The sequence below is a fragment of the Siphateles boraxobius genome, unplaced genomic scaffold (genome assembly GCF_051911475.1).
Source record: "Siphateles boraxobius isolate OS27281-9 unplaced genomic scaffold, OSU_SipBor_1 29, whole genome shotgun sequence".
Taxonomy (NCBI): Eukaryota; Metazoa; Chordata; class Actinopteri; order Cypriniformes; family Leuciscidae; genus Siphateles; species Siphateles boraxobius.
Genome location: NW_027508908.1, coordinates 21,126,069 through 21,152,725, shown reverse-complemented (window position 1 = coordinate 21,152,725; position 26,657 = coordinate 21,126,069). Strand labels below are relative to the sequence as shown.

The following is a 26,657-nucleotide window of genomic DNA, read 5'->3' as shown; positions in this document are numbered from 1 at the left end:
AAAAACTTATTTTGCAGACTTCTTCAGTATTAATTTAATATTATGGTGAACACAGACATAATTTACTCTTATACACCTAGAAGCTCAGAAGTTCTCTAATAAAGCAGTATATTTTGGGATACTGATGACTGTACACTTGCACAACTGCTCAAACATTTGGGGTCAGTAAGAAATACTAAGTAACACACTCAAAAAAAGATGCATTAAATTGTTTCAAATAAATTCTGTATTTTTTTTTCTTTTTCTTTCCTGCAATCCTAAGTCAGGGTTTAGTGTATCATGGTTTCCACGAAAAATATTAGGCTAATCAGCACAACTGTTTTCAACATTGATAATAATATTAAATATTTGCTGAGAACCAAATCAGAAAATTAGAATGATTTCTGATAGACCATGAGACTGTAAGTAATGATGCTGAAAATGTAGCTTTGCCATGGAATAAATTACCTTTTAAAATGTATTAAAATAAAAAGTTATTTTAAATTGTAATATTTTACAATATTATTTTACTTTTCTGTATCTCTGATCAAATAAATGCAGCTTTACTTAGCATAAGACACCTTTCAAAAACATTTAACATTTTACAGTAGTGCACAAAAGTAGAATTTCTCAGGTTTTTTAAATACTGTTTGCCCTTCTGTTTGTTTGCAGCCGTAAGAGACATCGTGCTGAGAACACTCCCAGTCCACGGCCATCTCCTAAAAGAGGGCGAGAGGTTAGCCCTGCAGACAGTGACGGTTACAACAGCACTGAGGAGAAAGGTAAGACTTCAACTGAGCAAGTGCAAGGTTATGTTTTCACCCCTTAGTGAAAACATGCACTTAGCATAACCTGGCTCATAGGTGTATTGTGCACATATGCTGAATATTTGCACATAAAATGTATGGTTTTGTTTCAGGCGAAAAGCACCGACTGCTGAGTCAAGTGGTTCGTCCTCAGGAGACCGCTCGCTCACCTGTGCGCTCCTTTACTGATGAAAAACCCAATCGCTGGAAGGATGAAGAGCGGCGTGGCGATAAAAAAGAAGGCCGTGGCCGACACGAGGAGATAGATTCCCGTGGTGAGAGAGGAGCAGGAAGAGGAGCAGAGCGACGTGGAGAACAAGCTCCAGACGTTTCTGCTACGGTCATCTCTGACTCCAGGAGGGTAAAAGAGCAGAGGGACCTCCCTTCTGCCACCCTCACTCCTCCTCCCATGGAGGAGAGAGACCCTTTACCAGTAGTTCATGAGGAGGGCAAGAAAAAGACTAAATCTCAGAAGAAAAATCTGAAGAAGAACCGTAAAGAGGAGCAAGGGGCATCTGGAGAAGGAGACCGTAGTAACCCTGAGCCCCCGCCCTCCTCCACTGTGGCCGAAGCCCCCCAGGCTCTCCTCTCGCCTCGCAAGATACCCAAGAAGAAAGCCTTAGAAAGGAAGCGCAAGCGGTCACGGGGTCCCGAGTCGGATGTTTCTGAGGATGAGCTGGTAGCCCAACCCCCTGTCAGCAAGAGACGACGAGGCCCACGTACACCCCCACCAATCAACAAGGATGACCTTCCCTCCCAGAGGGCTTTAATGGCTGGACAGAGTTCTTTCCCAGCTAAACTGGAAGCCAACTTCAGTGACTGGTCTGATGAAGACGTACCGGAGCGAGGCGAGAGCTCCTCTGCCTCCCTGCCATCCGATAGGCCTCCGGAGAGGCTGCTTCCCTCAGAGCGTCTCCCCAGAAGGGGTGCACGTGGTGGGATCTGGGACCGTACGGACCCCCCAATCGCCCCGCTGCTCCCTGACCCTCCGATGCTGATACAGTCTCTTCCTTTACAACCGTTACTGCCACAACACATGCTGCGTAAACCGCAGCAAGCAGACATGCAGCAGCAGCGTAGCAGTAGCATGGGCAGCAACCAAAGCCGTGCGTCTTCGCGGAGACTACGCTCGCCCTCCAATGAGTCTGCTCACCGGGATGAAGGCCCTCAGGGGCTTAGGCCCCGCAGAGGACTTCTCCAAGGTGGCAATTCCCGAGAGAGAGACAGAGAACGGGAAAGGGAGAGGGAACGAGAGAGGGAGAGAGCAGCAGTCAGTGAACAGATGGGAGGAGAGAGGAAGTCGAGGATTGATCAGCTTCGGAGAGGAGAACCCAGTCGGAGTACTTCCTCAGGTGAGACTCCTCAGAAGATTTGAGTTTCTTAGTATTCTTCATTGTATGTTTGTTGAAAAATATATTTTGGGGTGGGAATTGTTTAGAATCTCACATTAAGTTTAACCAAAAAATAAAGGAAACTAGTGTTTGAGTGCCTGTGTGGGAACATTGACAGGCGATCAAAACAATATGTTGAATATTCAGGGCTCGACATTAAGGCTTGTCCGCTTGTCCGGGACAAGTGGATTTTTTGTAGGACAAGTAGAAGAGAAAATTAGTTGTCCGACCGGACAAGTTAAATTTCAAACAAAATAAAATGCCATGTTACTTCACGTTATGTGCCACTCGTTACGTCTATTTTACAGATTTAATTTTACAGATTTGAAACGAAGACATGTCCTGAATGTGAATGGCCTGTGAATGTCCTGAATGTGACTCGCAGAAAGACGCGCACCAGTATGATGCGCATGCACAGACCGCGCGCCAGAATACAGTTCTCTTTCGCGCTTGAACGAACATCAACACACACAATTAAGCCAAAATGTCATTTGTCGAGTATCCTCATAACAAAAGAGCAGTCTTATGATGGACATAAAGAGTTGTGACTCGTGAGAGAATGAAGCGCGTGTGAGATCCGCGTCTCTGTCCACAGCGGGTGCTCTTAAAGGGCCAGCTACCAATAAAGTGTTCTGTCAGTAAAGTTAATGAAAGAACAAAGGGAACAGAGAAAATTACTCACTGCTCTTGACTAAAGAACTTGTGTAGCTTTAATAAGGAGTAGTCTATATATAATTTATAATTTATGCTGCGCAGACTGTTTGATAACTTTATTTAATTTCTGTATATGTCCTACCTGTTAGACAGTTCATTTTTATCCAAACATCAATGGCTTATTGATCATTATAGGTGTTATCAATCATTTAGTTGTTATTGCTAATTTCAGAATTATCACTAATCTGTGTGTGCATTTGGTTTAGAACCAAACAAGTTGACTCATGAAACCATTTGTTTATTATATCGCAATCGCATATCACAACCGCAATATTGATCTCAATAATAGGAATATGACATTGTCCCCAAATCGTGCAGCCCTAGATAAAATTATAAATCTTTACCCGGACAAGTGATTTTTGTGCATGGACAAGTGAAACATAAATTTACTTGTCCGAAGGACAAGTGCCTCAAAAAGTTAATGTCAAGCCCTGTAATATACTACATGAGGAAAATCAGCCTCATTTCATTCTCAGTATTTAGTGATTTGGCATTAGATGCAGGGTATTTTCACTCGCTATCACAAGCAGGTCATGTTGTAAGTTACCACAGGAACCGATTGAACATGCTTATTGTGTGAAGAATGTACTTGTAGACTATATGCATTAATAAAAATGGCAAGATTCAAAACTAACAAAAAATTATTTGTGAAAGAATACCTAAACAGTTGTTATTGTACATTTTTTAATGTTGAGGTTTTGAATTCTCTATAACATTTAAACTTTTATCTGCTTGCACAGACCGGCAGGACTCTCGGAGTCACAGTTCTCGTCGTAGTTCACCAGAGTCTGAGCGTCAGGCTCGCTCCAGAGCCGGCTCCTACGACAGCCGTGAACGTGACCGAGAGCGGGAACGAGATCGTGAACAGTTGGATCGAGAGCGTGAGAAAAAGGATCACCGTCAGCTGCAAAATCAACAAACCCAACAGAGAGATTGGGAACCTGAACCTCGTGAGTGGGGTGGGCGGGGCAGAGAGCCCCTCCTCCGTGGCAACCGGGATCCAATGAGAGAGAGAGACTTGCGGGAGATGCGTGATAGGGAACGACTCTTACCTGAAGGGCTGCTGGCACATGAGCGAATGGATCGTGAGCGTGGTGAAAGGGAACGTGAGCGTGAAAGGGAAAGGATGGTTCCGTTTGACCTTCAAGCTCACCGGGAACCAAAGAGCAGGGGTGAAATTAAGATGGAGAGGGGAGAGTATGAACCTTTGATACCCAGAGAAGCCCTCATGGATGTAGATAAACCAGCCGACAATTTACATCTGCAAGGGGAAACATCTGAATTGGAGAAAATGGATAGTCTTGATGGTTCGTCTCCCCCACCACTATTTATCAAACTATAGTCTGATGTATAAGAAGATTGTTCAATTTTACCTAATGTATGTGTGTTTGTTCATTCAGAAGAAGAGGATGGAAAAGGGGAAGATGTGCAGTCTGTGGTGTCAGGTGGTGAGGAATATGAGCCAATCAGTGATGATGAACTGGATGAAATTCTGGCAGACAGTCAGAAGAGGGATGACCAACAAGAAGAAGAAAAGATTTCTGGTACGCAACACCACTTAAAGGAATAGTTAACTTGAAAATGAAAATTTTGTTTCAAGTTGTTTCAAACCTGTATGAATTTCTTTCTTCTGCTGAACACAAAGGAAGATATTTTAAAGAATGTCAGTAACCAGACAGTTGATGGACCCCATTGACTTCCATAGTGGGGAAAAATACTATGGATGTCAATGGGGTCAATCAACTGTTAGGTTACCGACATTCTTCAAAACATCTTCCTTCACTGCAGACTCCGCGACCCACCAGTTGAGAAACACCTACCATAGTGAAAAATATGATTGAATGCAAAACATGCAAGTTTGCATTGTGTCTATATAACAACGAATGTGGACATTCTAGCAAAAAACAATACATCACATCTGGCCACACGTAACTTTTTCAATTTGAACAGTTGATTAAATAAATTAAGAAAAACAAAAGATTTAAAAGTATACCCAGATTCCTATTTCACAGACTAATACACTGACAAAGCCATGAGCAGAAACTATGTAATGACCATCTCAAAAATCTTCTATCCCACATTCAAACTGTTTTTAATATACCAATTGCATGTTCTGTTTCAGGGCCTTTGGATGTGATTGATGTAGATTGGTCCAGTTTGATGCCCAAGCAAAAACAGGAGCCCAGAACTCCCGGGGCAGCGCTGCTGCGGTTCACCCCAGGGGCTGTGCTCCTCAGAGCAGGAGTGTCCAGACGCTTAGCTGGGCCTCAGCTCCTTGCCAGAGTTAAAGAAGTGTGCTCCAGAGAGTTGGAAAACCCTAAAGGTGAATGTGCAAATCTACATTTCAATGAATGCTCCAGTTTTAATATAAATTAAGTTCTACTGATAGCAGATGTATTGTATTTAAAATATTTTTTGTGGTAATCAATTGTAGTTATACAAATTTGGGTATATAACAAGTGACTTGAATCTCAAAATATGAATCCATAGATGCTGATAAACTCTTAGAGCATGATCTTGGTGCTCTGAACATGGCTGCATACAACAGACGAATGGAGAGGGCCAACCTACTGAGGAGCCTGGGCCCTTGCTGCAAGGCGCTGTGTGCTCGCCGAGACATTGCCATACGTAGACAGCTCCTGAAAAATGACAAGGTGCTCTTATGATCTTTAATTGGGGGCACCTCTTTTGTAAAACTTTGGCTTTCTGAAACTGTATTGAGAAAGTGAGCTTTATTCTGGAACTATCTACCTAGTCAGGATTTTCAAGGTATCAAAGAAAGAATTGAGAGAAATTACAATTATATTTTATTAAATATATTTATCATTTAAATACTGAAGAGTAAATATAAAAACTTTCATCTGGTGTTTCCTACACCACTTTTGAAGGGCACCTATTATGCAAAATTCACTTTTACATGGTGTTTGAGCATAAATGTGTTGGCAGTGTATGTTCACAACCACCCTATATGATAAAAATCCACCCAGTGCTTTTTTTAAAATCCCCATAAATCATAAGCACTGGCTCAGAACAATTTGACGTACTTTTGCACAAGCCCCTCCCACGACTGTTGACTGATACTGCAATTTTAGAATAGACCCATCCTGAGTGAGCTGATACAGTCCACCATTGTTTCGACGCCGGAGCAGCTGTAGACAAGAATGTCTTAAGCAACTCGGGTGTTTTGTTGTTGGATTTAAGTGAACATAGCAGTCGTCATTCACTCCTGACATCAGAGCATCACAGCAGTAATGAAAGGGACAGCACGCACGCACTTTATTTACAGTTCATCAGAGTTGTTTTGCGGATATAAAGTTTACCAGTTTATTAAACACCCCACGGAAAGGCATACAGTCTGTATATATTTGTTTACTGTTAGTTGTCACGAGTGGTTTTGTGTAATTTGCTGTGCATGTTGATGGGAGAGAGAGAGTTTATGGATAAGACTTTAATGTGCACTTCTCGTACTGTGTTTATTCAGCTCTTACAGTCATTTTCTGTAGTGATAACAGACGGTTCATCTTTTGTGTGATGTACAATAAACTTAATAAAACTCATCAGTAAAGTTTTGGCCGTCATTCGGACGGGGTCCGCTACAACAGGCTTGTAGTGGATAAAAGCAAGATGACCACTTAAGTTATAACCGTAATTCTACTAAACTATTCCTGTTCTATCTCCATACAGCATATATTCTCTGGCTCTGTAGGCATTATTGTCCGACTCCAGTTCGAACTGAACACCGCTGACATTTCAGTGCATGAGATTATCCTATTTGTTTGTTGCATGAGCTCTTGAAGCTCTGCCCTCTTCTTGAAATGTGGCTGGTAGCAGCAACTCATTTGCATTTAAAGGGACACAAACAAAAACGGCGTGTTTTTGCTCATCCTCAAAAAGTGACAATTTTAACATGCTATAAAAAATGATCTGTATGTGAGGTTTCAGCTCAAAATTCCCCACACACTCTGGGGACATCAGAGACTTATTTTACATCAGCTGCAAAGAATTATCAGACAAACTCCATTTTACCCAAGCTTTCAGTCTAAATTTAACGTGATGAGATAAAAAGACTGTATAACACAAAGTAACGTATATGCAAGCACTGCAGTTTAAAAGTTTGGGGTCGGTAAGATGTTTTTGAAAGAAGTCACTTATTCTCATTAAAGGAGAACTCCGGGCAATTTTTAAGTTAATCTTGATCGTTAGACCTTTGTGAGTACTGACTATAGAAAAAAAACGAACCGGATTGGTGATTGCTACGCGGAGCTGCGACCGCGAATGCCCAGAGCTCCCACCCAGCTAAAACGGCAGCTATGGGGGCATCGACATAAAGAGCGTTTTTGAGCCTATTAACAGACACAAAATGCAATTAAAATGTCTGTCCAACATGAACAGGGACCCTACATGTGAACAAGATGCGTTTAGCAACTTAGCCATTGTTTCAACTCACCTAAATAGTCTTTTAGACGGCAAGCTGTAGTCTCGCGCTGCAGTCCCGTGCTGTAGCCGGAAAAGGTAAACAATGTCCAGGTGGGAGGAGCGTTGATCATGTGCGACGAGTCTTCGTACATGGAATGGCATTTTTCTTCAAACGGCCCCGCTGTGTTGAGTGTGTGTAGTCATCCTTGTCAAAGTGTTCACTGCAAATGCGGTAATCTTTAGCGCGTAGTACTTCTACGGGAGTTTGCACATCAAGTTGAAGTACAACTAGCCACAAACTGCAGAATCTCAAGGTCATGGAAAGGAAGACGGTGAAAATTTAAACTCTTATATTTTCGCATTCGGTTGCCACAATTCGGAAAGGCACAAACACGAACCATTTCTTCTTCACTTGTAAGCAACTCTGATCATAACTCGTCGCACATGATCAACGCTCCTCCCACCTGGACATTGTTTACCTTTTCCGGCTACAGCACGGGACTGCAGCGCGAGACTACAGCTTGCCGTCTAAAATACTATTTAGGTGAGTTGAAACAATGGCTAAGTTGCTAAACGCATCTTGTTCACATGTAGGGTCCCTGTTCATGTTGGACAGACATTTTAATTGCATTTTGTGTCTGTTAAGAGGCTCAAAAACGCTCTTTATGTCCATGCCCCCATAGCTGCCGTTTCAGCTGGGTGGGAGCTCTGGGCATTCGCGGTCGCAGCTCCGCGTAGCAATCACCAATCCGGTTCGTTTTTTTTTTTCTATAGTCAGTACTCACAAAGGTCTAACGATCAAGATTAACTTAAAAATTGCCCGGAGTTCTCCTTTAAAGCTGCATTGATTTGCTCAAATACAGTAAAAAATCGTAACGTTGTGAAATATTATTACAATTTAATATAACTGTTTTTCATTTTAATGTGTTTTACAATGTAATTTATTCCTGTGATGGAAAAGCTGAATTTTTAGCATCATTACTCCAGTGTTCAGTGTCACATGATCCTTCAGAAATCATTCTGATATGCTGATTTGATGCTCAAGGAACATCACTGTGCTAAATATTTTTCAGGATTTTTTTAAATAAATATAAAGTTCAAAAGCATTTATTTGATAGTCTTGACCGTCACTTTTGATCAATATTATAAACACTTAATAAAGGTATGCATTTCTTTCAACAACAAAAAACCTTATATAAATCTCATCTTGTGAGGGGTGCTATTTGTGTGGAATGTATCAGTGAAGTGTTGCTAATCATTACCTTAATAAAGGTGTACATGATTCAGTGTTTGGTTTAATGCTTCTGTATTCCTCGTGTAGGGCACAACCAAGCAGATCTACACCAGTGCTCCAGTGGTGGACAATGAACTTGTGCAACTGAGTTTGCGTCTCTTCAAAAAGAAAATGGCTTCCAGCCAGTCGAGTGGACAGGAGAAGACTGATTCAACCTCTGCAGCCCAACCGCTCAGCACACCAGCAGAGCTGTGCGTCTCCTGAGCATGCTCAGTGAGTACCGTCTGAAAAAACTGATAACAGATCGCTGTTAACCCATACTATCAACCATTATTGTAACACACTGAAACTGCTTTTAAATCAGTTCTGATGGATGATTGCTGCCCTAAACCTCAAAGGAACCACAGAACCATAGAGACTGGAAATACTAGCCTGTGGAGATGCTGTCTAAGGTTTCATGAACCCTTGAACTTTGAAGCAGAAGTGAAAACTGTGTACTGCATAAGAATTTTGTCATTTACAATTGTTTTAGAGAAGTTTTTTTGTAATGTCAGATATGTGAACAACGGTTGCTGATTGTTTGTGAGATATACAATGGGTACTGAAGATGTACAATAAAATGACCGTATTTGTTATGTGCATCTAACTTTTGTTCCCCTTGTTTGTTTTGAAACATTTTTGTGATCAGTCTCTGTTTCAGCACTCTTGTTCTCAGTGGTTCATTGTTTTATTAAAAGATGATTCAAGAAAATGTTTTGTTTTGTGACGCTTGTATCAACCTTGCTTTAAAGTGCTATCTGTTATGCGACTATAAAATATTATTACAGAGTGACATAGAATAGTTTATATCCCATACATTATATTGGTAGTAAATATTAAGAAATGGGTGTATTAAAATATCGGCTTGTATTATTCGTGATATTAAAACTAAGGTCTAAATGAAACATTCCAATATCTAATTTACAGAGCACGTCATTTTCTGACATGATTTTTATGCGATGACTTCTTTCTCTTCCGCATTGGAGTCCTCCGTTATCCCATCATGCAGTTCGTAACGGATGACGTGTCTGAGGAGTCAGATGCTGCTACGCAGGCAGCAGTCTCGTTAGCTCTTGTGCTTAGTAATCACCAATGTCTGAATTTTGACACACATATCTACATTTTACGCATGTAAATACATCTACCGAATCCTTAACTAGTCGGTCAAAGCAAAATGGTCGTGTTCCACCGTGTTCGTGTTGTCTTATTGTTGCTTTTTGTGTGCGGGTCGCTGCGGGACGCGTTGAGTTTCTATCTTCCTGGTTTGGCCCCGGTCAGCTTCTGTGAGGAGGGCGCTAACGGAAAAAACAGCGATGTACCAGACTGCAAGGTAAATATATATATATATATATATAAAGCACAATAAATGATTTCGGTCAAATGTATGTCGTATTTCTCTCTAACGGAGTCTCTATACTGCGTGATGCAAGCTCGATAGGCTATTGATGTGTGTTAGTTGTGGAAACGCTATTGCCTTTATAAAGATAAGAGCTAAACCTGCTCGCTTCACCGCTTTTGCAAACTTTCTACTGCCATGAAACTGACTTTCTTCGCCGATGAGTCTGTAACGTTAAGGCCTGCGAGATACGAGGTTCCGATCATTCTCGTGTGTTTTTCTCAAACAGAGACTCTAAAGGAATCTTAAATAATGACAATTCCGTATTCATTTAATCAGCCGAAGTTTGTACCCACACTGTGGTTTCTTTTTAAATGTATTTTACATGGAGCACAAAATGAGCCATTTGGAAGAATGTGAGTAACTGACAGCCTCAGTTCACTTTTAATGTAACTTATGGTGATAAAGACATGGTTTTAATTTTCTGAGTGAATTACTCCGTTCTACCACCGCAGAATTTTGAAGTAAACCAGAATATTTCCTGAAATAGAGCAGAAGTGTGAGTGCACACAATAATTAATGATAATTAAAATGAACTTCATAAGCATGATAATGAATTGGATGAATCCCATTAACTAGTTAAAGATGGTGGCGTGACGTCATTTTCATTATCTTAATTTTGAATTATGTAATGCAATGTGTTTAATGAGGGGTGGGGGAATAGCAGGTCTCATTGGTGATGTCCACATTGAAACTTGTTCAACAGGTGTGAGAAGTTTTTCTCCTTCCATATTCTTGTGTGGGGGTCGTTCATTATACTCGGTGAACAATTTGATTGCTAAATGCATTTCTTTAATAAGTAACTATGGTTATTGTAGTAGGCAGCCATAGTTTCAATCCAAATATTATAGTTGCTAAACTTCATGTTTTTATCCTACAATATCATACAATACGTTACAATAAAATGGTGATGACACCATCATCATCAAGAAAATAAAAGACATTGAAACCCTTTTTACACAAGGAGATCCTATATGAATGTGTTTTTACTGTAGTAACATTTTGGTGGGAACTATGGTTCACATGGTAATTGTTTTTTTCTAAACCCTTTATTCTAATAATTTATGTGTTTTTGTACAGATGCCATCACATGACAGGAATATAGCATACTTGCATGTCAAATAAAATTAAATAATATCAATTTCAAACTGTGACACCTTACGGAAAGAAGAAAATACTGAGGACATTGCCTTAACCTTAATTACTGCTTCTCTTTTCAACAGTCATCCATTGAGCTGTTTGTGAACAGGCTGGATTCTGTGGAGTCTGTTTTGCCCTATGAATACACAGCGTGAGTAAAACATTTGTCATTTTTGTTAGTGATGGATAGTGTTCTACTGTTATAGTATTTATTAATAATCAACTTTTATATTTATATTTTCATATTTCATTTTAAGTAATTTTATGTGCTTTTGTTTTTTTTTATTCAGTTTTGTTTTTAAATATTTCTGTTTAGCTTTATTTCTTTATATCAGTTTTACTTTTAATAATTGTATTAGTTTAAATTGTTATTTTAGTTGGTTCCCAAGGCAGTGTTTCTAATTTAAAAAAAAAATTGAAAGCTTGTTTTTCATCTAATATTTATATTTGAGTTTGTTTCAGCTTCATTTTAAATAATGTAAACTAATTTTAACAGTTTTAATTTTAGTTCATGGACAACACTGAAGAAATCTCACTTTCAGCATGGCTTTGCACAAAATTTGCTGTGCTTTTTGCATGGTTAACCAGTTAGTACTCACAGTTTTTGCATGAGTAACTCATTTTGCATTGGACTTTTACAAAGCTGAGGAAAACCTGAAAAGGAAGAAATGGTGTGATGCGAAACTCTAGAGAGACGCTGGACAGGGAGGGGAGGAGAATGTAGAAATTCATGCTCAGACTGTCTGCAGGCTGAGGAGGGAGTGCTGTTATGTTAACAACACAGAGGCCTTTCAGTCAAACCACTGCTGTATAATCGAATGGAGGCAAAAATGTCTTGCTTTTCCTCACAAGACATTCAATATGGCATATGCTCTGCACTATTAATCAGCCTTGCACTCACTGTCTGCTCAAACGCCTGAGGTTGTTCTGTCTGAATTAACATGAGTACACATGTGACGGCTTTCTTTTAATAAAATACACTTAACAGCAAAAATAGGTTCTGCTTAAGGAAAGAAGATATTTTGAAATATCTCGGTAACCAAACAGTTACTTACAGTTATTGGCTTCCATTGAATGGTTAAAACCATTCCACAGAAGAAAGAAAGTCTTACAGGTTTGGCATGACATGGGGGTGAGTAAATAATGAGAGAATTGTCATTTTTCGGGTTAACTATACCGAGCCAAGGCCTCAAAATCAAGAGTTATAAAGAAAATGTAATATTATGCACAGAGAGAAGCACTTGATGTTACAGAAACATCTTTGTTGCAAACTGCACATATCCTTTTTGTTACTGTGATACAATAGATCTTACGATGATGAAAAAAAATACTCTGTAGCTACATGAATGTTTTAATGTTTGGGTCAATGTCAGTTAAATTATTTGTTTCCCGGGCATACACTTTATAACTACACATAGTGAATAAAGTTGTTCACTAAGAATTTGAATCCATATAAAATGGCCACACCCATCCAATAGTCAACTGTGTAGAGAATAGGCCAACTTGGCCTAATATTGACAGGCGAAACATTTTTCACTCAGTTTAAACGTATCACCTGATTAATTATTTAACAAGAAATCCATCTTAGAAGTCCAGTAAGGAAGCATATCTGAAACCTAACCAGTTATACTGAACATATTGTCAAGTGGTAGATTTTGTAATGTTATGACTGCTATTTAAAACACATTGTTGTGTATGGTTTATTTTGATAGTTAATTGTGTCCAGAAAGTTTTATACTTAATTATTTTTAATCTTTCAGGTTTGATTTTTGTGCTGAAGAGGCAGAGAAGCGTCCATCTGAGAACTTGGGTCAGGTGCTGTTTGGAGAAAGAATTGAGCCGTCTCCATATAAGGTATATAACACAGCTTTCCTATACTAGCAACACCAACATCATGAAATGTTTACCTTAAGTGGAACTTAAGTCACTTGGGATAAAAGCGTGTGTCAGAAGCAAATCCAACCCTCTATGCACATCTTGGCAATAGAATCGCCATTGGCTAGGAGTTTTTTTGGTTACTCGCCAGACTGATATACTATTATATAATTAAATATATATATATATATATATATAAATAAAATATATATGTTTCTGTTATACAGCCGCTGTTCCCGCAGCTGTAAAATTGGGGTGTGTGTTGGGTTGCTGCCTTTTACCGCTCAGAGGCGCTACAATCACAGACTTTGAAAAGCGTCAGTTTATTCTCTATTGCGTAATTTGCCGCGGCTCGTTGAGAACTGGTAGCAGATAAATTCAAGTGAAACATTTTAGTTAAACGACTTCTTAATCATTAATCGTTAACAATGTGTGCCCAGTTTTTCTATAGGCTAATCTCAGGTTATTCGTCTATATAATAGGTAGGCTATTATACTTTGTTATTAGTTAATAAATCTACTAACAAATTAAAATAACGGTGAAATAAATTAGGCCTGAACAAAATGATAGTTTAATAATTTAAACATTGTCAGGACTTGCTAACCGATGTTAGTCGGCATCAGTTCTGTTTTAGCATTCTTTATTATTTTAAGAATTAAATAGGCTTATTTTATAAATAATGAAAACATTTCAGCATAAAACATTGTGAAAAAAAAAGTTAAATCAATAAGGCTTTGAATGAGCGCAAGATGTTTAGCATTCAGACGATAGCTGTGTGGTCAACGCTTCAACATGTGCCTCGCGGGGCTTCAAGGTTTCCGAGTTCGAAACTCTGCTTTATGAACAGATTTCTTTATTCTGTCTCTAGTTTAATATTTGTTGAAAATAAAAACTTTTGAAATGTGCATTTATTGATTCGAAACACTTTTCGGAGCTTTGTTATTCATTGTCTGTCATTTTTATTAATAGGCGTTTAGATGATAAAATTGAAGCCTACATGCTTTTAACCGATGTTGACCAACAGCGTTAATGTTTTACCGTTCTTGATGCTTAGATAGGTAACAGTTTATTAATGTCAAACGTTTTGTTTAATTATTAATGGCACATTACAACATCAATTTGCTAGATTCCAGCAGAGCATCTGTTTCACTGCACAGAGGTCAAAACCCGAAGGTGCTGTTGAAGGAAGATAGTCAGCCCATCGCACCAGAAAAAGCTCTTCTTTAATCTGCTAAATTATTGCTTTGTGAATCGTTCACGAAATTGAAATGACTGACAGTGATACCCATAGCAACGAAATACATTTTTCAAAACAGATCCATAGGCCTACATTAAACAACTCAGAAAAAGACTCTTAACATTTGTTGACTTGGCTACAAAAATTATAGACTAAGTAGTATTGCTTTAAATATAAAAACCAATGAAATTATAACCCTTTCATACATTTCAAGGTTTAAATAAAGAGTCAAGACAGTTTGTTTATTTATTTGAAAAAGGTTTGGATGGAGTGTTTTTTCCCTTTGCGAGGAAAAATGAGAAATATAGAATCTTATTCTTCCGACATTTTAAATTTGTATTGCCACAGAAATATCAGCTTTGCTGTGTAGGCTACAATTACTGACACAAGTATGTCTGTGTGAACAAGATGGCGCCGTTGTTTGTGGCTTGCCGTCGGACTCATGGTCTAGTCGCTAGTTTGTTTGTTTTACTCCGTTTTATTTCGTATTTTACTCAATGTTCTTCCTCGATATTGGTATATGACAAATTAACTCTTCTAAGTTTGCAACCAATTACAAACAAACTGCTATATCAAGCGCGAAATGGCTCATCTTACTCATCTCCTTTTCTGATGTCGATACCTGACTACCTGCGTCGCTGGCCGTGTTCGCTACCGGGGAAGAGGCGTAGGAGAAAACGCGGAAGACGGGGTGGCTTTGCCGTTATACTGAAGCATTTCCTGGCTCAACAGCGAGAGTCGTGTCTCTATTTGGATCTCCCTGTGAAGGGTTTAACAGGCAATTTCTCCATCCGCTGGCACTCTCTGGATCCAGTATATGAATGGAATACTTCAGTGACCTCGGCTGCGGCTGCTCCATTCCCTGTCTACGGCTTGCCCCGAATCTACCGTGCTGGACTTTGTTCGAGCAATCTTAGACGATTTTCTCGGGTTCGGCAGGAGTCGACTGAGAATCCACCTCAGCTGAAGATGGCGTTACTAAATGCCAGATCAGTAGTAAACAAGACTCTTATTGTTAATGACTTCTTCTCCTCCCGTGAACTTGATTTTTTATTTATTACTGAAAGTTGGCTTACTACTGGGGACTTAAGTCCGTTGTCTGAACTTTTACCTCAAAATTGTCTGTTTTTTAATTCACCTCGTAAAACGGGCCCCGGTGTAGGTCTGGTCTCTATTTTTAAAGACACATTTTCCTGTTGCCAAACCATGCTCTATGAATATCGGAGTTTTGAGCTGCAGTTGTTTACATTAACGTTAGAACTGAATGGCCCGCTTTTTATTGCTCTGATTTACCACCCTCCTAAGCACAACAAAAACTTTTTAAATGAGTTTGCAGACTTTTTGGGGAAGTTGTACCCAAATATGATAAATTGTTAATTCTTGGCGATTTTAACATTCATGTGTGTTACACAACGGACTCATTAATTAAAGAATTTACTACTTTGTTGAATGTATTTGATCTCAAACAGCATGTGAATGTCCCTACTCATCAGTTGGGACATACACTTGACCTTGTGATATCATATGGTTGTTCTCTCTATGATCTTGAGGTAGTTGAAAATGGGTTTTCTGACCATAAAGCTGTTATGTTTTCTGTTCCCTGTGTACCAAATTACTCTAAAACCTCGAAATATGTCCGTAAATCTCGATTAATTACCTCATCTACAAGCAAATCCTTTTCTTTAGCCTTCTGTGATGCTATTCAATCTGTGAATGTCTGTCAGTATGATCTGAGAGCAGAGGAGCTCCTACTCAAACTTAACTCCACATTTATAAATGTCTTGGATGCAGTGGCTCCTGTAAAGACCTTAAAAATCAAACCAAGATCAGAGCCCTGGATTGATGATCATATTCGCTCGTTGAAGCAGAGCTGTAGACGAGCGGAACGCAAGTGGAAAAAGGACAGGCTCCAAATTTCTTTTGAAATATTAAGTGATTCCTTATCCAAATTTCAGAAGGCAGTGAAAGGAGCGAAAACTAGGTATTTCACAGAACTTATTAATAGTAATTATCATAGACCCAAAACTCTTTTCACTGTTTTCAACACTGTTGTAAATCCACCCGTCTCTGAGTTTCCGGTTGTCTCACATTCAGTGTGTAACGATTTTCTTAAATTTTTTATAAATAAGGTTAATGATATCACATTGGGGATATCTCCCCCTGCTTTTGATCCATCCATTCACTCTGTTTGTATTGCAGAGTTCAGTCGGTTTGAACCTATCTCTTTTATACAACTTCAAGAAATAATGTGCCAGTTAAAGCCATCAGGCTCTTCCATTGATGCTATGCCTCCATATTTCCTGAAACAAGTTTTTGATGTAGTAGGTCCCTACTTTGGGACTATGATAAACCGTTGTATTGAAACTAGTTCGGTACCAGATGTGTTAAAACATGCCATAGTTCACCCTTTGCTTAAAAGACCGAATCTGGACCCTACTGTTTTAGATAATTATAGGCCCATTTCGAATTTGTCTTTTGTTACAAAGATCCTTGAGAAAATAGTTCTTAAACAATTGCAGAGTTTCTTAGATGAAAATAATATATTCGAGATCTTTCAATCAGGTTTTAGAAAACATCACTCAACAGAGACTGCACTTTTGAAGGTTTTAAATGATATTTTACTAACTGGCGACTCTGGGGACTATGCTGTGCTTATGCTCCTGGACTTGAGCGCTGCGTTCGACACAGTGGACCATGCTGTCCTTCTTGCTCGCTTGGAGCACTGTGTTGGCATAAAAGGAAGTGCTCTTGAATGGTTTAAATCATACCTTTGTAATCGAAGTTTTAAAGTTAATATGGGTGAACATTCTTCTGAGGCAGCTCATCTATCATGTGGTGTCCCTCAGGGTTCCATCTTAGCACCTTTTCTTTTTACATTATATATGCTCCCATTGGGTTCTATTTTTAGGAAGCATGGTTTGTTGTTTCACTGATATGCAGATGATACTCAAATCTATTTGGCATTAAAACAGAGTTCAAATGGTTTGGAGGCACTTATGACCTGTTTGCCTGATGTTAAGGCCTGGTTGTCTTTAAACTTTCTTAATTTTAATGAAAGTGAAACTGAAATAATAGTTTTTAGTCCTTCAGATTGTCCTAGTATACCAAAAATATACTTGGGTGAGTTATCCCCGTTTGTTAAGCCTTGGGTCAAAAATCTTGGGGTTGTCTTCGATGATGGGCTGAAATTTGACAAACACATAAATACAGTGGTCAAATCATGCTTCTTTCAGCTTCGACTACTAGTAAAAGTAAAACCAATTCTGTCAAGAAATAATTTTGGAAAATTAATTCATGCTTTTATTACTTCGAGATTGGATTACTGCAACTCACTTTATCTTGGGATCAGCCAGTCAGCTTTATCCCGGTTGCAGATAGTACAAAATGCGGCCGCCAGACTTTTAACCAGTACCAAAAAACGGGACCATATCACGCCCGTATTACGTTCTTTGCACTGGCTGCCTGTGTGTTATCGGGTGAATTTTAAAATACTACTTTTGGTTTTTAAATCATTAAACGGTCTGGCCCCTTCCTACCTATCGGACTTATTAACTGAATATCGCCCAGTTCTATCCCTCCGGTCGTCCAACCAGAGACTGTTATGCGTTCCGAAGTCGAAGCTGAAATGCAGGGGTGACCGGGCCTTCTCAGTAGCTGCCCCCAGGCTCTGGAATGCTCTGCCTCTCTGTATTCGCTCTGCATCTTCACTGTCTGTTTTTAAATCTATGCTAAAAACGCATTTGTTTACTTTGGCATATAATCAATGAGGAAGTTGTATTGTATTGTGTTTTTTATTGTTTTTAACTATATATTGTTCTTGCCTTGTTCTGTTACCATTGTGCAGCACATTGGACAACCACGGTTGTGATTAATAGTGCTATAGAAATAAAATTGACATTGACAATTAAATCAGTACAAAATGAAAATAGTAGAAAGCAACATAAATTAAGAACAAGTGTTTTTCTTTGCCTCTCTCTCGCATACGCGCTGGATCTCAAGTTTCTTTTGTCTCCCACACTGCACGCGCCAGGTCTCGATATTAAATGTTTCAGGATAGAAACACATCATGCAGCTAATAAAACGGTATGTCGCTGCGTGTCACCAATGACAAAAAAAAAAACGTAACAAATTATTTAGCCTTTGTTGCTTAAAAGAAACAGAATGCCTTGCTGAATTCACCTTACAATAAAACTAGGTTGATTGCGAATTAAAGAGCTCTGTATATCCTGCTCACTTACATTCGTTTAGTTGGCATGATTGCGTTCCGTCAACAGTTCATGTTTAGATAATGCCATATTGTTGACAATCATACACACTGCTCAAACATTCTAAAACTCTACAAAATCAGTTGAAACAACTGGATTGAACAAAAAAAAAACATTTAAATACAGCTAATTTAATAAGATATAGGGTCTACATTTGGACACATTGAAAGATTTATCCTGAAAGGAACTTGCTCTTTAAGATAAAATCGTATCATCAGGCTGGCTATCCGACACTCTCCATATGAAAGAGAAGCGAAAAAAATAAATTCAAGTGAACGCGTCGCCGTGTTCAACTCTAACTGCCAGAATAAAACCCGATTTTAGAATAATGTGTAGTGCCACTCGGCTTGGTATGCCAAAATACTTGATTATAATCTTCAATATTTCGTTCAAAACCATCTCAAAACGCTTTGTGACATTTTGAAAAGCTGTGAATGTATTAAGGCCACTGGAACCATCGTAACTGAAACGTACTGTATGTTATTATCTCTCAATACCGGGGCAGAAGCGCTGGTTCACATTTTATTGTTTGTTGTGATTGGCCTGACTAGAGTTTGACTAACAGATCGTTTGACGGAGAGCAAAACTCTCAACGCTCAGTCTTCAGCGAGTGGAAATTGTGGTAGAAATTTCCCTTAAAGGGGCATTCGGCAACTATTTCAACTTGATAAAACCGTTTAGAAATCATTTGGATGGTTTAATAACCTGTTCCGGTGAAAATAGTGACTTTCCCCGCTCCCCCCAGCGTTCCTAGGCGGAAAACCAACCTTGCAACATCAGGACTAACTTGGCGGTTTGACCAAAAATTTATATCACGTTTTTTTCAAAATTATGCCGGTTTTCCGGTTTATTGCGGGGTTTTTTTCATGCATAATCAGGTGTTCGAAGCATTTTCTACTGGTTGAGAGAGGAATTACTGCAGTAAATTGACTTAGGATGGTCTATTTTACTGTCATTAGTGAATATTGTAGAATAGAATAGCGCCCAGTATAACCTAAAATTGTTATTTCTTAACGTTCTTATAACCAGGAAATAACGTTAATACAACGTTAATATAACGGGAGAATTGTACGTTCTAATGACGTTTGAATGATGTTCTTATAACCAAGCAAGAACCTTAATACAACGTTTATATAACGGGGGAATTGAATGTTCTTATAACGTTTTGAATACAGTTCATATAACCAAGAAATAACGTTAATACAAAGTCTAAAAAACTGGACATTTTGAATGTTCCTAGAACATTCAGAAATAACGTTAACGTTTTTATAACTTAATGGGAACGTTATGAAAACGTTCTTATAACCTAAAATTGTTAGTTGGGGAAGAGGAGAGATTCGCAAATTGCACTGAACACGTTTTAAGTGCATGATTCTCTGAGCGAGCCCAGAGAAAATAGACCTATTTTAACAAGAGCAGCGTGTATCTGAGAGCGCGGCACATTATATTCTGCGTGCGAGCAGAGAGATTTGCGCTTGCGCATTATATTAATGTACTTTCGCCCTACTATAATGCGCTCTTGACATTTGACAGGAAAATAACGCCATAGTTCCGCAGCATCCATCTTCCCTGTAACGTAACAGCAGAGCACTGCTGTTTACCATCACCTCGCAGTCGCTGCTTAGAAGTGCAACATTGTAAAGGGTCCGTCTGAAACAGTGTCGCACAGCGTAACGTTCGTTCCGAACGTTGTGTAATTAAATAAATCGGTATGTGGGTATGTTCAAAATTAATATAACAAAAATATACACCAGTTTTCGGTATGAACCTGTATACCGCCCAGCACTAGACTAACGTCCCCGTAAGATGGAAATAGGAAGTCTCGTGAGAAGCGAGAAACACAAACTGCTTTACGGCAATTCGACATAAACGCACACGCCGCCCTCAATGTGTATGATGTATTACCCACCTCGGTAGATATGCTCCACACGATAAAGTTGACCGGCTCCGATAATAAAAAATGCACATGAGCAGCGGTATAGAGGGGGAGGAGGGGCCGCAAGTGAGTTTTTTTACGACATTGTTGTGAAATATACGCCTCACAGCTGTAGGGGGAGCTCGATAAGAAAACCTGCGACAACAAAAGTGAAAATTAGCAAAGAAATAGCTAGAGAGTCTACAGTCAACTACAGCCACGTCCCCTAACTGTACTCCTGCGAGTCTACACATCGACTACAGCTGAGTTCCCTAACTATAACTTGCTGAGCAGCAATAATAACCGACAGACTTCAGACAATGCCTTCGATCATGCTTTAATCACGGCCGGAGAATCTCGAGCATTTCTCAGAGAATCCCTCCCAAGAAGTAGCATTAAGCACGGCGAGGGATCTCAGACACATTTCTGAGAGAATCCCAACAGTTAACACAAATACAACAGTTTTAGAAAAGGAGCGTGGCAAAAATGACATAATTCAGTTCTCTTTTACAGCTTATTGCGCTTGCAATGTCAAATACACACAGAATGATGTCAAAATGCACATCTTGTGGAGTATGTAAACACCACAGTCTGTTATGTTCTACACAAACAGCAGCAGCCTCTAAACTGTTGCCGTCTGTTTCATTAATATCAATAATTAAAAACTGCTTTTTACTGAATCACTTTTGTATCTTTAATATGTATCAATTTATATTTAAGTCATACAGTGTTTTATTTTTACATTTGATTATTCACGTTAAATAAACCTAGGTTACTGGACCTGAAAAACTTAGTTTATTTAATTTTATATAGTTTTTCTGTTGTATTTGTCCTATTGTTTGTAATTTGCTTCTTTCTTCCTATTTTTAATATCAAAAATTAAATTGCGTGCCTTGCTTTATTACTGAAAACTGCCAGTCATGTGTGTAATGGTTGCAGTCAACTTAATGGCATGTGTTTTATAAAATTGGGTTGACTAAAAGGTTCACATTTGATTGAGTTGGATTTTTTTCTTCAAGACCTATTAAACTGTCTAACACAGTTAAATAGGAGAAGTAACACAAAACCATAAACTAGAATAAAATCTATGATATCAGATTAAATTTAATTCAAAATCGAGAAACGATTTTTAATAGAATTGTGACCTCAAAAACCGATTTGAATCGAATGATGAGTAGAGGTGGGCGATATATCGTTTAGACGATAATATCCAATTTGTTGTCTGGACGATATGCCAAATTGGGATATCGAATATTTCATAATTTGTACAATCCGACCCCCAAACATGAAAAGAGCTGAAGGAAGTGTATAACCTTCTAAACAATTATATGTAGCGAATTTAATACTGTAGGGGTTTGTTTGATTGACTGTAGACTGATTTTATGTTTTTTTTTATAACAAAATCACGATCGTTCCTCAATTGCACGAGAGTAAGCTGAGTACTAATTTGCAATACAACTACGGAGTTCTTACCTGTGTGTTATGACGTTTCTTTCTCGGGTTGAAGCAACAATCCAAAAACGTAAAGAGTAAAGCCGATGTAGGCCTACTCAGGGCTCGAGCCTAACGGCGTTGGCGCCTAAATCTGGAAGGACGAACAGAAATATTCTCCAGGACGAAAAACATTTTTGTATGCGTGTTCATTTATTACTAGCCTATTAGGGTAACTTACTTAGAAAATGGCAAAAAATTAACCGACCAAGCGCTGACTACAACGGTCAGGGGTGCGTCTTCTCATGCTTTTGGTTACTATCACTGGCCGGCTCACCCGGAGAATCGTATCGCGGTACATCTATCACATTGATTAATGACATCGCAAATGGCTATGTTGCGCTGGTTAAAAAACGAGACGCTAACTAAATAAAAACGTTTTGAATGACAAAAACTATGACGAAAAGCTATTGACATTGTCGTCAACGAATAAAAACTAGACAAAATGTTAGATAGTGACGATTTGGGAAGCGATCCAGTCAGAACTGATGTCCTGCGTTTGTGGTAGATGTGCACATGTGTACTGTGCGCTGATCTACCCATCGGCACACGGGTAGAACTGTGCTGCATGTCTCATAAAACGTTAAAAAATTTAAACGACTTGGAGAATGAGTAGAGCATAAGAGTGACGACGAAAAAAAGAGCTCTATTCGGTTCGGTTTTCTGTGCGCACACACCCGACCCGAAGCGTGCAGCCATGCACATAGACAGCGCGCGAGGACTGAATTGAACTCTCTTTCGTGTCTGAATGGACAAATAGCCTACACACAACATTATGTCGAAATGCCCGTTTTGGAGAGTATGTATTTTTCTCTTATTTTTCATATATGTTAAAAGAAAAAGGAAAAAAATTGTTCTGCATGAATACAAAAAAGCATTTAACTCCTGTTATTTTTTTTTATTAAATCTGTTTTTACCTGTTTAGATAACTACTTTGAATGGAGCTAAATAAATATAATAGTACATAAACATTTTTTTGGTATTTTTATTATAACAACTAACACAACTAGGCCTATAGATGATAATAACAAAGTACAGAAACAAAATTTTTATTTTGGTACGGTTGACATTCACTTTATGACGGTTCAAATTGTTTTTCAGTACAGTTCCAGGATTGAGGTGAAAAAGTTAGTCTGGAGCCCTAAGATGTAGGGTTTGCAAAACACAGCTTTTTTTTTAAAGAGATAGTCACATTGTTGTTAGTCTATTACTAATAGAGTAGTTTGCAAAGCACAAGGTAATTTATTACGTACATATATTGTACTGAAAAAGCACTGTTCTTTAATTAGAATAAATATTTAGTACAGTAACTTGGTTCATATTTAAATCAATAATGTCTCATATCTTTATGTACTAGTAATTCTATATAGTAATAGGTCAAATGCAGCAAGTCAAAATATCATCTGAATATCGATATCGAGATATTGAAAAAAATATTGAGATATAAATTTTTGTCAATATCTCCCACTCCTAATGATGAGGTACCAAAAGATTCCCAGCCCTTATTAAGTATTCCTTTTTTTTTTCTAGTTTTCCTTCAACAAAAATTTGGAATGCGAGACTGTCTGTGTTAAACCTTACAAAACAGACAAAGCGGATGATAAAGCCAAACTGGACTTCCTCAAAAAGGGAATGCTCCTCAATTACCAACATCACTGGTAAGGCATTCAGTCAGTCTCTCTCCTCTTCCAGCAGTAACACAGAACGACAATGAAGCATCTAATGACTTATTTGTCTTTCTCAGGATTGTTGATAATATGCCAGTGACCTGGTGTTATGATGTGGAGGACAATCAGAAGTTCTGTAATCCTGGTTTCCCCATTGGTTGCTATGTCACGGATACGGGACGGGCCAAAGATGCCTGTGTGGTCAATGTGTGTAAAACTTGACCCACTTTATTTTCATAAGTATTATGTTGAGTGTTCGATTTAATGCAACTTGTTTAAGAAATGGTCATTTTTACACAGGCTGACTTCAATGACAAAGACACCTTCTACATCTTCAACCATGTGGACATCACCATCTTCTACCACAAGGTGGAGACTGAGGCTGCTGGTGCCAGACTGGTCGCAGCTAAATTAGAGCCTAAAAGGTATTTGAGGCTCAACAAAAAAATTCAACCAAAAATAAGGCAGCAGAGAAAAGCACCGTTTAGCCCATTAAGATTTAACAAAAAGCACAACAATATATTTAAATATTTAATTATCAAATTTAGGATAATGATTATCATACGTTTATGTTAATATGTACAAATGGAGTATGTTTCTCTCTCTTTTTAAAGCTTTAAGCACACCAACCCAGACAAAGCAGACTGTACAGGACCTCCCATGAGCCTGGGCAACAAGTTCACTGGAGAGTTCAAGATTCCCTACACCTACTCCGTCAAGTTTGTGGTCAGTGATTTAAACACTTCCATTTCAGCCTTAAAGGGACTTGAAACCCCAAAACACATTTTTTGAGATGTGAACAGATATGTACAGGCTCATCACTGAAAACACTAAAAGCACTCGTCAATTTGACCAATTAGTGGAAATTAGTTATTTTTGCGTTTTTCTGAGCAATTCCGTTCAGGGCTTGCAAAATTTCAAAATCGCTGGTAGCCCTTCGGGCAGGCACTCTTCAGATTTTGGTAGCCCGAAATTAATTTTACTAGCCCAAATAAAAAGACAATTTTAATGTAGAAAATTGGTTAGGAGTCAAAACATCAATCAAAAAAATTTTCAAAACACAAATATCAACAAGTGAGTAGCTCCGTTGTTTTAAAGTCTGACAACGCTAAAAGTGTTAATTTTCTGATGGAATAATTCACATATTGAAGTGTAGCAATAAAGAATAATGATAACAATTCCAGACTTTTTTGAGGAAAGTAAATGGTGCTGTAATTATTTGATGCTGTTTATAGCAGAATATATGATGGTCAAGTCACCAAGCCATGTCATGTCCCCACCACCTTTTCTCAGGGTCGATATTGTCCCACACCACTTTGAAAGATTTCGAAGCACAAATGTACCTAATACAATAAAGAAAACTTCTCCGGTTATCTAGCAGAGCATTCATTTAGTTTTTTCTTAAATAAGAGACAATCTAGTGCTAAAATGTGTTGTTTTTGAAATCAAGCTGAGTGCTCATTGCCGCTATGATCGGTTGCATGGATACATGCATTGCATGGTTCTCTTGTAGCTCCCGCAGTCTTCACTCGGACGCCGCGCTTCAATCTATCGCCGTCGTGTAGACTCTATTCGTTCCGGTGAAATCACAAAACAAAATGCACACAAACGTTTGATATAGACTGTAACCACTGATGAACATATTCGGTTTTGATGAGGAAAAAAAAAATACGTGTGCGGATTAGAACCCAGAACCTCTGACACGCTTGGCAAATTTTTTAACCACAAGACCACTTTATTCACATGAAAAAACTCGGCACTATTAATATTAGTAGATCTCATTAAAAGACTAATTACGTTATTGAAATTGATTTCTAGACACCGTAATGTTATTTTTTTCTAAAATTGTTATTGTACCCCCTCACACACACACCTGACCCACCCACTTTTTAAAAAACAAACGGTATATATAAAATAATTAAAATAACTAGTCAATAATGTGAATAAAGGGAGCAAGCTATTTCAGATAGCCCGTCGGGCAGGCTGGTTATGCATTTTGGTAGACTGACTGGAAAACTCAATAGCCCCAGGATGTCGGGCTAGCGATTTTGCGAGCCCTGCCGTTCTTCCAGGTTGAAAAGCAAAGTCGAAGCAACGTCATGGAATCTGAGGTAGAAGCGTGCTTTCGGAGTGTGTGACTGGCTGCTGGCATGATTCTACGTCAACCGGTTCTGAGCATCACTCGCACTTATTCATGGAAATGTCCTTTTAACACAATCAGATCGCATTACAGTGGGGAATTCAAACAACATGCGAGCATTTTTTTGTGCGGAATGGTGCAATAGGTTTTTATGGATATATTTCATATACTCTAGTGCTCTAAACATGAACCAGCACCGTGCATCCTCATATATTTAATCACGTTGTCTTCAAATGAAAAATGTGCAAATAAGTAGACTGATACAGCCTTACATCTGATCATGAACGCGATGGCACGAGGAATTTTTCTGATACACAGAAGACAATAATGTAGGCTAAAAATTGTAAGAAAAATGGGCAAAGAAGTAACTGCCTTTATTCTTTCTTTGTTAAACTGATTAAGGCCCCATCCACACTACTAAGTTTTAGTTTAGAAACGGAGACCTTTTGCTACGTTTGCACCTCCCGTCCTAGACTAAAACGGCCAAAGCGAAGTTTAGAAACGCTGCCGACCCTGTTTTGCGTTTTGAATCGCCGGAGGGCGTTTTAGTGAAGACGGGTCAAAACTTTAGAAACGATGATGCAGAGGCTCACGCTCGGCTCTCTGATTGGGTGTCATCAGTAACTTTAAGTAAAAGTTCCACCTTGTAGTCGGTCCATGAAAAGAAATCTCTTGTCTTCAATATTGCTAATCTTTGCAGAGGTAACTTAGCTACTTTCTTCTTCGTCAAATCTGAGGAATAGTCAATCTGTTTCCCGTTTACACCGGCACGCGCATTCCCAGTGTAGGTGAATTGTCACGTAATCTGCGTTTTCAGTCGTTTTAAAGTGGACTGAGATCAGTTCTAATACGCAGCTAAAACGCTGGCGTGGACGGAGATCGTATTCGTTTTAATTCTCCGTTTCTAAACTAAAACGCAAAGTCGTTTGTTTAGAGACTACAGTGCTCGTTT

General features: G+C 38.7%; 2 protein-coding genes across 6 annotated transcripts in view; both read left to right on the top strand.

Moving 5' to 3' along the window:
- Positions 1-9,291, top strand: part of zc3h13 (zinc finger CCCH-type containing 13) — a 29,770-nt gene extending 20,479 nt beyond the window's left edge. For 2 of the 5 annotated variants that reach the window (XM_077246866.1, XM_077246868.1), the window contains exons 15-21: positions 652-761; positions 899-2,137; positions 3,631-4,197; positions 4,291-4,434; positions 5,013-5,213; positions 5,381-5,544; positions 8,628-9,291. In XM_077246866.1, coding sequence (XP_077102981.1) covers positions 652-761; positions 899-2,137; positions 3,631-4,197; positions 4,291-4,434; positions 5,013-5,213; positions 5,381-5,544; positions 8,628-8,804 — 2,602 coding nt within the window. In that variant the 3' untranslated portion in view covers positions 8,805-9,291. The remainder of the gene's footprint in view (positions 1-651; positions 762-898; positions 2,138-3,630; positions 4,198-4,290; positions 4,435-5,012; positions 5,214-5,380; positions 5,545-8,627) is intronic. The other 3 variants (XM_077246870.1, XM_077246867.1, XM_077246869.1) reach the window with 3 other exon arrangements.
- A 265-nt stretch (positions 9,292-9,556) lies between these two features.
- tm9sf2 (transmembrane 9 superfamily member 2) overlaps positions 9,557-26,657 on the top strand; it is a 31,275-nt gene continuing 14,174 nt past the window's right edge. The window contains exons 1-7 of the mRNA XM_077246892.1: positions 9,557-9,909; positions 11,199-11,266; positions 12,876-12,969; positions 23,429-23,556; positions 23,643-23,772; positions 23,866-23,990; positions 24,180-24,291. Of these exons, the coding sequence (XP_077103007.1) occupies positions 9,754-9,909; positions 11,199-11,266; positions 12,876-12,969; positions 23,429-23,556; positions 23,643-23,772; positions 23,866-23,990; positions 24,180-24,291 (813 nt within the window). The 5' untranslated portion in view covers positions 9,557-9,753. The remainder of the gene's footprint in view (positions 9,910-11,198; positions 11,267-12,875; positions 12,970-23,428; positions 23,557-23,642; positions 23,773-23,865; positions 23,991-24,179; positions 24,292-26,657) is intronic.